Source organism: Nesoenas mayeri, assembly GCF_963082525.1.
Source record: "Nesoenas mayeri genome assembly, chromosome: 19".
Taxonomy (NCBI): Eukaryota; Metazoa; Chordata; class Aves; order Columbiformes; family Columbidae; genus Nesoenas; species Nesoenas mayeri.
In genome coordinates this window covers 7,722,638-7,731,900 of record NC_137568.1, presented here as the reverse complement: position 1 = coordinate 7,731,900, position 9,263 = coordinate 7,722,638, and the positions used below count along the sequence as shown (strand labels likewise).

Genomic DNA, 9,263 nt, shown 5'->3' with positions numbered 1-9,263 from the left:
CAGGAGCCTGGGGACCTCCAAAAGCCACACAGCCTGGCAGTGTGACCCTCTGATCCACAGAGCCCTTGGCTGTCCCTGGGCTCTGGGTTCCTGGGTGCCATGACAGTCCCCCAGGATCTGGGATGGAGGGAAGGGACCAGCACAGCCCCACCACTTCCTGCACACGTTGTCACGGGGTGTCGGAGGAGCAACCACCCTCTCTGCTAAGACACTGACACTGGAGGAACCCACTAGCAGGGTTTGACCTGACATATTTTAACCCAAAGAGGAAGAAAATGCCAGCAGTGACACGGTGAGAGCCTGGAGATCTGCAGAAAGGTCTGAAAGTCCATTCAGTCCCTGGTCAGAGAGAGAACTTCACCTGGAGCTGCTTCTGGACTTTCTCATGGGTTATTTTGAGAGAGGTCCCAGCATCAGTGACACCTCTGCAGTATCTGAGCTGATCCCACCCCTCTATGAGTCCCTCTTCACCAGCAGCAGCCAAGGGAGCACAGCCGCCAGCATGGCCACAGTCAAGATGAGGAGGACGGCGAGGGCGATGGGTGACTGGCAGCATTTCACCCCCAGGGCTGAGCTGGATGACACTGAGCTCTGGGTTTCTTCTCTGCTTCTCCTCCCCAGGGAGCCGCATTCCGCGTTCACCAGTGGCATCCCGTGGTCACTGATGACAAAGATGTGGACTTCCCGCGCCAGCTTTCCTGGGACCCCCCGTGAGTCCATGGGGCTGCTCCCCGTGCTGAAGCGCCGGTCAAAGCTCTGCACCGGCATCACAAAATGGCTGGGCACCACCAAGGTGTTGTTGGCTTCCATTTTGGTCAGATGGGACAAGGAAGAAGGTGACAGAGGCATCTCCAGTGTCCAGGAGTTGGTACGTGCCTTGGGTGGCCATAGAGCCTTCTTCTTGCTGAGGAAAGTCACATAGCGGCAGATGGGGCAGATGATGCTGCTCTGGACCTGGCCATCAAGCTTGGCAGAGAGCAAACACTTCACCAGGCAGTCGTGGCAGAAGATGTGCCCACAGCTGAGCTGGCGGCGCATGGCCTCCAGCGGGTGAAACTTCTCGTAACACACAGGGCACTCGGCTGGGAGACCCTCCTTGCTGGACGAGGTCTCAGACATCCCTGCTCTGTCAGCCACAGGCGTTCCCCAGCTGTGAGGAAGAGGCATCATGGGTTAATAAGGGTCTCAGTTACGATTAACATAATCCATCTCTTCATGTCTCATCCTCCCTGCTCTCTTGCTTTTGCCCTCTTGCCCCTAACAAGCGCAGTGGAGGGCTACTAGGCATGGTCTCAACAAGACAGGACATTTTCAGCACCATCAAGCCACTCAGTGTGGCCCTGGGGGCAAGAGAGAGATGATGGGAGGACATGAGCTCCAGAGCCACTGGGGGGAGCAATCCCTGGCTGAAAAATCACATCGAAAAAGGCACGAGTGCCTGGATGAAGCTGTGTCTACCTGCTCAGAGCCTGGTTGTGTCACAAGTGTCTCCATGCTCTGCTGCCAGCTCTGGGTGCACAGGGGATGGGAACTCCCATCCCACAAAGAAACCTACTGAAGAAAAGCAGATGCTCCCATCCCAGGGGACACAGAGGGGCCAGGAGGAGTAGGGGGAAGCCAGAGCAGTGAGGCAGGTGGGAACACAGGACCCCATGGGGATGGAGAGGGAGCGTGCCGTACCCGGGGCAGGGAGCGTGCACCCACGCCAGGCTCCTGCCAGGCTACTGGGGGATGTCCCAGGCTGGTGGCCAGGCCACCACCATCTCCAGGCTGTGCTCCTCACTCATGCTGGAGCACAGCATGGGCAGCAAGCCCTGGGGACCATCGTCTCCTGTTAGAGTTGGTAGGACTGCTGTGATCCCTAGATCTCAGCGTCTGGAATGGGTCTGAAGCTCTCCAGTGCATCCCCCAGGGCAGGGAGCATTCACATGCCATCTTCAGGGAAGGGAGAGGGGAGATGGAAGGAGGGATGCTCAGATCAACTCCCTTTAAGACTCATTCAGGAATTGGAGCTTCATAAAATCTGCAGGTTTTTTCAGACCTGATCCTGCACCTCTTTTTTCATGCATGCCCATGGGCACCCTCACAGCTATTTCTGGAGGTTTTGCCATCCACTCCTTAGCTGCCCTCCTCTTGCACAGGAGACACCCCCTGCACAGAGACAGCCACAAGAACACAACAAACTGTCCCCTCCCCATGCAAGAGAAGGAAGACCCAGGCTCTTTCTCTGGTTTAGAAGGGATCAGGGACTTGATGCTCCCCCAAAGCGCTGCAGAAGGAGCCCCTACCCCTGTGCACCTGCTCCTCCATGCCCCAAAGCCCCATTTACCTGCTGCAAGGCACCAGGGCAGGAGCCCCTCCATACACTCCACCGCTGTCCCCAGAAGCGGGACTGGCCGTGTCCCAGCTCCGGCACCAAGCACCGTCTGGGGAGAGGACTGGGACACCTCTCTAACACAGAGTCGTTGGCTGCACGTTTCATGCGGGCACGTTGCGCAAAAGCTGGAACAGAAACAGGGGCAGGTCCTGGGGAGTGAATGCGGAGGAACTTGTTTGGGTTTTAAAGGCCTGATATTCACCTGGTTGGCCAGGGCGTGGGCGAGGAGCCGGCGTCGGAGGGCAGGGATAGGAGGCACGGTCCTGCCTGTGTTCCCTTGTGTAATGGGAAGCTGTAGCTGGGCTCATGCCTGGGGTCAAACCCCAATGACATAGGTGCTAAAGGGGATTTGGGGATCCCAGACTTTCTGTTGCTGCAAAGCTGGGTGAGCTCCATACCCTGCACTGCAGCTGGGCTCCTGCCAAACACTTCTCACCTCCACCCACCACTGGTCCCCATCCCTCACCCTGGCTGCATCTTTGTCCTCATGTCTCCTCCCCTGCTCATCCCCCAAACGCCCATCCCTCCAGACCTGCTCCCCCCATCCTACATCATTGGATGTTCTTCACCAGAGCCCTGGTGTGATTGATGAAGGGCTCAAAAAACTCACAGCAGAGCAGGCACAGGGGTCACTGTCACCTTGCACCTGCCCTGGGGGCAGTGTTCAGCATCCCCGGGAACTGTGGTCCAGGCAGTGGCAGGAGCCCCATGCTTGGCCGTCTCAGCAGCTGCACATGGCTCATGAGTCACTATCTGGCCGCATGTGAGCTGGACACCCATGCAGAGATGGTTCCCTGTGGCCTGACCCATGGACCAGGGTGCTGCCCATCCCTCACCAGACCCCCAGGCAAGAAGCTGCGTCTTGCAAAAAACTGCTGGCAGGGCGGGTCACTCCTGCCACCATCTCTTTCCAAGCACCCCAGCCAGGGGCCAGGGGTCTGCCAGCACACACTCGGGCTTGCCGCATGGCTCTGCAGGGATCTGAGCACTGCTCGACACATCCAGAGGAGGTCTCCAGGGCAGGCAGGGTGACCCCAAGGCACCCTGCCCCACACACCTCTCCCAGCTCTGTCTATAGCAGTGTACCTGTGGGACCTGGGTTTGCACCATTGAGGGGCCTGAAAGCTCTGGAGGACCTGGGTTCTCCATCAAGAAAAGCCTTCAGGAGAAACATGAATGTATTGAGGTCTTGCCTTGGGGCAGGGAGATGCTCTGCAGAAGCATTCCAGCCCTGTGCTCCTCCAGATTCAAGAAGGTGACAGGGCTCTGCAGGGTCTATGGGGCAGGCAGGAGAGGAGATGCACCCTTGCCACCCAAAACTCCATGAGACAGGCCCTTTGTGGGCAGGAAGGCTGGTTCCACGTGGCCAGGTGCCGTGGAAGGGCACAGGGCTGAGGCGTGGGCAGCAGTATCACTTGCTCATGGGCGCAGTGGTTGCAGTGTTTACAACACAGAGCTGGTTTCTGGAAGGAGAAGGGTGGGTGCAGCCCTTGCTGGCACGTCTTGTGCCCAGGGGCAGCTGCCAAAATGCACCTGCCCTCTGCAGACAGCACCCACAGCAGGAGGCTTGTGCCCTAGGGGGGACCCCTCAAGCCACGAAGCACTGTCCCTTACTGGGAGGAAACCCCGATCATGTCAACAGTATAGGATCATGGACACAGCCACTCCACCTATTACCCCTGGTTTTTTGGGATGGTCAGAAGCTGAGGCTGAAATCTCTCCAGAAAGATTGTGCCAGGGCTGAGGTTCCACAGTCACCCCATTCCCTGGCCCTCCCTTGAAGGTGCTGGACAAGCTGAGGCTGTCTGTACCCCCCAAGATCTCCACTGTTGGACAAGCGACCTGGGCCAGCAAGAGCAAATTTGGGGCAGCGGAGCATCTCCCCAGCTTCAGTTTTCTCTCTGCTGGCACCAAGGCAGGGTGGAAATTCCCATTTCCCATATGTTGAATGCTGTCAGAAACTATGAACTCACAGCTCTATACATAGGCACTGGAAAAACAAGTCTGTCTCCCTTTGCTGCTTTGACCACGCCAAAAATCAAAGGGATTTAGGCATATCATGGCCCTGGCTCCTGCTGCTACATGGCAGCTGTGGGCACCCCGGGGCGGGGCACGAAGCTGCTGCGTCCCCCCAGTTTTGCATCCCCCCAACCCAGAGCAAAGCGCTCACCTCCTCCGGCTGCCGACAGCCAGCCCGGCTTCTTGCACAGCCCCCTGGTTCCCCCCTCGCCCTGTCCCCCCAGTTAGTCCCAGGGGTGCTTCTGAAGCCCATGGACACCTCAGCCCCACCTGGGGTGCAGGATGGGCCTTTGCTGGCTCTGCCCTGGTGCCCACTGGTTTGCTCCCGGTGCTCCCTCTGGGGGGGCGCTGGATAGCACTGGATCCACCTGGGCACCCCCAAAGCGCCTTTTTAGCACTTAATTTTTTCCTGAACAAGCAAACACAGCGGGGCTTTCTGCCATCCTGCCCCAGGGACCCCCACTCAGACCACACCGGTGCTTGGTTGCCCATCGCCATTTATTGCAGCCGCTGCCAGCTTAGCGCCTGCGGCGGTGGGACCGGGTCCGGGACTCCCGTCCTGCCCGGCTGTCAGGAGGTTCATTCGTTGCGGGGGGCTGGATGGGCGGCAGCTGATTCGGTGCCAGGGTGAAGCGTCTGGGAGACGAGGCTGGTCGCTTCTTCAGCACGGCTGATAGCAGCGAGGAGATGGTTCCTGGGGGCAAGGGGCAGGGTCAGCCACAGACACACACCAACAGGGTCCTGCCCCCACCCTGAAGCATGCAGGCTGTTGTCCCACACTGCCCAGCACCACCCCCCATGTCCCCCCAGCTCCCTCCAGCTCCACCACAGGGACCGGCTGCCCCAGCAGCCAGTGCTGCCCCCACAGCCCAGCCCAGACCCCAGACCCCCGTCCCACCCTGCCCAGCTGTGGGCACAGACCCGTCCCCCCAGACAGCAGGGTGTCCTCTGCCCCCCGGTGCCCTGACAGGGCCATACTTGGCCGGCTCCTGGAGGTCGAGGTGTCTGGGGTGGCCTTTGGCGTTGTGGGCAGCTGAGAAGCCCCCATCATGGAGAGCTGCTTGTCCTGCTGGTTCCCATCAGTGCCGTCCTGGCCCGACAGCTGCATCACGGCCTTCTGGGAAGGGGAGAGCGTGTGACCCAAACACGGGGCCCCGTTCCGCACCCCCCAGCAACCCTCCCCCAGCCAGCTCTCCCTGGGGAAACTGAGGCACAGATCCCCCCGCAGGCTCAGCATCCCCCTCCCCACCTCCGTCATCCCTACCTTGTTGCGGCTGCGGGCACTGGGTTGGGATGGCCGTGGGGTGCTGGGCGGTTGGGGCTGGAAGCGCGGGGGTGTGAGGGTGTGTGGGCCCCCGCAGCTCCGCGGAACAGTGGGGTATCTGCACTCGCCCGTCCGCTCCCTGTGGGACAGGACATGGGGGTGCTCAGTGCCCGGCAGGTGGCACCCCATGTGTCACTCGATTCCAGGGAAGGGTCAGGGGGTGCTCCCTGTTCGGGGGGAAGTTACTCACGGTCCAGGTGCCAGCATGTTGAGGGGCCGGTCGCAGGACAGGCAATGGAGATCAGGCAGCAGCTGCCTGGAACGGGGAGAAAAGGGCTGGGGAGCTCCTGGGGGGCACAGCCCCACCTGCACACCTGCCACAAAAAGCCTCTGCACCCACCCCCCAAGATTGGTTCAGGAGGGCTCCTCCCACACGTGCCCCCTCATTGTGCCGCCTCTATCGCTGGGAAGCTGCAGCTGGCAGGAGCACAAGGCACAGCCGCTTGCTCAGCATCCCCAGGGGCGCTGCCCACACGGCTCCCACGCCAGATACCACACCGGCACGAGCTGGGACAGCCAGCAGGAACGGGGCCAGCACTGCCAAAGCCACCACTGTCCCCATCGCACTCACTTCCTAATCCCAGCGGCATTGTCACGCTCTGGCTGCAGCGCCTTCTCCTGGAGCTGCTCCCTGAGGCTCTCCCACCGCTCCTCCTGCTGCTGCCGGAACGCCCCCAGCTCCCGGCGGTCCAGCTGTGGACGGGTGACACCCTCAGCCAGCTACCCCAGGATGGGACATGGCGGTCCCCGGGGGCACAGCCGGGAGGAGGGACCCTCGCAAGGATGCTGCCTTAGGCTGCCAGGCCCCCAGGGTGCCAGTTCTGCATGGAGGGGACGAGCCCTCACCTTGCAGTCCATCTGCCTCTGGAGCTCTTTCTGGAACTGGTGCCAGCCCTTCTCCTGGCCTGCCACCTGGTTTGTCACCTCCTCCATCCTCTCGTTCAGCCGCTCCTCGCACGCCTCAAGCTGGCTGTGACTGACTTTGTCAGCCAGGGCGGCTTTGTCTGCTTTCTAGCAACGGGGAAAGGCAGGAGAGCGGTGGGGACAGGATGCAGGGACAACGGCAGAGGGGAAGTGGCTACGTGGCCCTGTTCACCCCATCACCCCCGTGGGGTTGGTCCCACAGCCGAAGGGACTCGGGGTCACAGAGGGACCTGGCAAGGGACGTGCAGCCGGGCTGGAAATCCTCCCTCCCCCTGGCTGGTTCTGCCAGCCGGCACCCAAGGGACAAGGGGTTTTTGTCACCCTGCCCAGGACACCCTTGGCTGGCACCAGGGCCCCTCGAGCCCGTACCTCATCGATTCCCAGCACCAGCAGCTGCTCCTTGTCTGCTTTCTTCTTCTCCAGCCTCCCCAGGGCCTGGGACAGAGCCTTCCAAGGCAAACAGCAGCCCGTGATGCCACGGCAGGCTCGGAGCTGCCCCCCGGCCAGCCGAGCGCCCCCTGCCTCCCCACCCCGTCAGAACCCTCCAGGAAAGGCATCGGGAAGCTGTGCAGGGCTGCGAGCAGGTGGTAGGGGGACAGATTCCTTGGGGTCCCAGCCTGGGCTCTGCCTGCGGGTTACAGCCACCCACCTTGATGTCATCCTGCTCCTGCTGGCGATCCTGCTGGAGCTTTGCAAGGGCTGAGCTCAACCTCTCACAATCCTTTTGAAGCTGCATGATGCTGGCCTGGAGGCACTTGAGCTGCTCGTCCTGCTGCAGGGACTAAGAGGACAAGGCGGTGCTGAGCAAGGGGGTGCCTGCCGTGCGGGGACAGACCCAGGGTATTTCGCCTGGTGGCCACGGGCTCTCAGTGCAAGCAGGGCATTTGCTCCAAGGCTTTAATTCCCTTCTGTGCTGCTGACTCTCACAAGCCAATTAGGGGGGCAGTGAGGGGCTCCCCCACGTTACAGCAAAGCAGAAATGCCTGGGGGGTCCTGGCAGCTCAAGCCCCCTACACCGCATCTCCTTACCTGTCTCCTCCACTTTGGCTGACTCTCCACCTTGCCGTCCGCCTTCGGGGCCAGGGACTGCATCTGCTCCTCGAGCTTCTCGCAGCGCTGGAGGATCTTCCCCAGCAGCACCCTGGTGTCCGTGTTGCAGATGGGGCACCCTGCGTGCTCGTGTCCCCCGCTCTGCGCCGTCGCCCTCGGCTCGTCCACCTGCTGCCAGGGGAGGAGGAATCAGCTCTGAGCTGGGCTGGATGCCGCCCACAAGCCCAGGTGCCGTGGAGGCTCCGTGGCCCCGTCCAGCCAGGGGACGTGGCCGGGACGCCGCCAGGACTCCCCCCGAGCCAGCGGGGGCTGGGAGCGCTGCCCCGGGCCTCACCTCTGCCTGCACCTGCTGTGCTGCCTCCATCACCAACTTCTTCACATACTCAGCCGCAAACTGCTCCAGCTCGGCCTGGGTCAGCTCCTGCTCCTTCCTCAACTCCTTCTGCTCGGCCTTGACCTTCTGTCCCTTGGGCCTGGCCAGCGAGACGGGGGCAGGGGCGGCTTAGCCTTCGTGGGGGTGTCCCTCAGCCCCCAAACTGGGATGCTCCCACACCTCAGGTTGCCTCGCAGCCCTGCGGGGTAGGAAACCCTCTCCCATTCTTTTACCGCGGCTGTTGGGTCATCTGGCTGCTGCCATCTGCTTTCCTACTGGCTCCAGACCCCCTCGTCTTTCTGGGAGCATCCTCCACCTTGCTGATCTGGGAACGGCAGTGGGGGCAGTGAGTGCACAGCCCCCTGTGTCATTCCAGCACGGGGACCCTTCGACCACCCCCTTCCTGCCCAAACTGGCATCCCCGCAGCCCCTCGGGGACTGCTGCCGGCTCACCTTCTCCTCCTCCCCGTGGACGGTCCTGGCCATGTCCTGCAGGAAGGACACCTGGCACTTGAGGTCAGCCAGGATGCTGGTGATGCTCTCCCGGCCTAGAGGGACATGGTGCAAGGGGATGTGCTGTTGGTGAGGGGTTCTCACCCTTGGGGCCAGGCTCTGAGCATGACGAGCCCCTGACCCAGGGTGTCCCCACACCAAACAACCCCCGCCAGCCCCCCCGTGCTCTCACCTCCCTTCGGGAAGAGCCGGCGCACGTCCTCAAGGTCCGAACGTTCTGCTTTGGTGGATTTAAGCTGCTCCACCTCCTCCTTCAGACCAGCAAAGAGGTGGCTGATCTGCTCAACCTGCCATAGAACCTCCCGCATCTCTGAGTCACAGCTGGAGGTGCTGGTGGAGTCTGAGGAGCTCCAGGGCTTGGCCAGCTCTTGGGCATCCCCTGGGATGGTTGCTTTGGAGCTGGAGGACCCAGGCTGCACCCCAGGGGTGGTGGTGTGGGTCCCAGGGGATCCTGCCTGCATCCCCGAGGTGCTGGCCTGGGTGCCCGGGGATCCTGGCTGTGTCCCCAGGTGGGTGGTGGCCTGGGTGCCCAGTGATCCTGGCTGCATCCCCAGGGTGCTGGCCTGGGTGCCCGGGGATCCTGGCTGTGTCCCCGAGGTGGTGGCGCTGGCATCAGTAGACCTCGCATGACCAGAGGGAGCGCGTGACAACTTCACAGGGGTCGCTGGTTCCCCCTGTGTCCC

The 9,263-nt window shown here is 61.8% G+C and overlaps 1 protein-coding gene across 1 annotated transcript; it reads right to left on the bottom strand.

Annotated features, from left to right (window-relative positions):
* Positions 1-453: 453 nt before the first annotated feature.
* Positions 454-1,119, bottom strand: RNF222 (ring finger protein 222; the record flags this gene model as incomplete). The annotated part of the gene is made up of 1 exon (XM_080356483.1): positions 454-1,119. One exon carries the CDS (start codon positions 1,117-1,119, stop codon positions 454-456), a length of 666 nt encoding a protein of 221 aa, XP_080212609.1.
* Between the last annotated feature and the right edge of the window lie 8,144 nt (positions 1,120-9,263).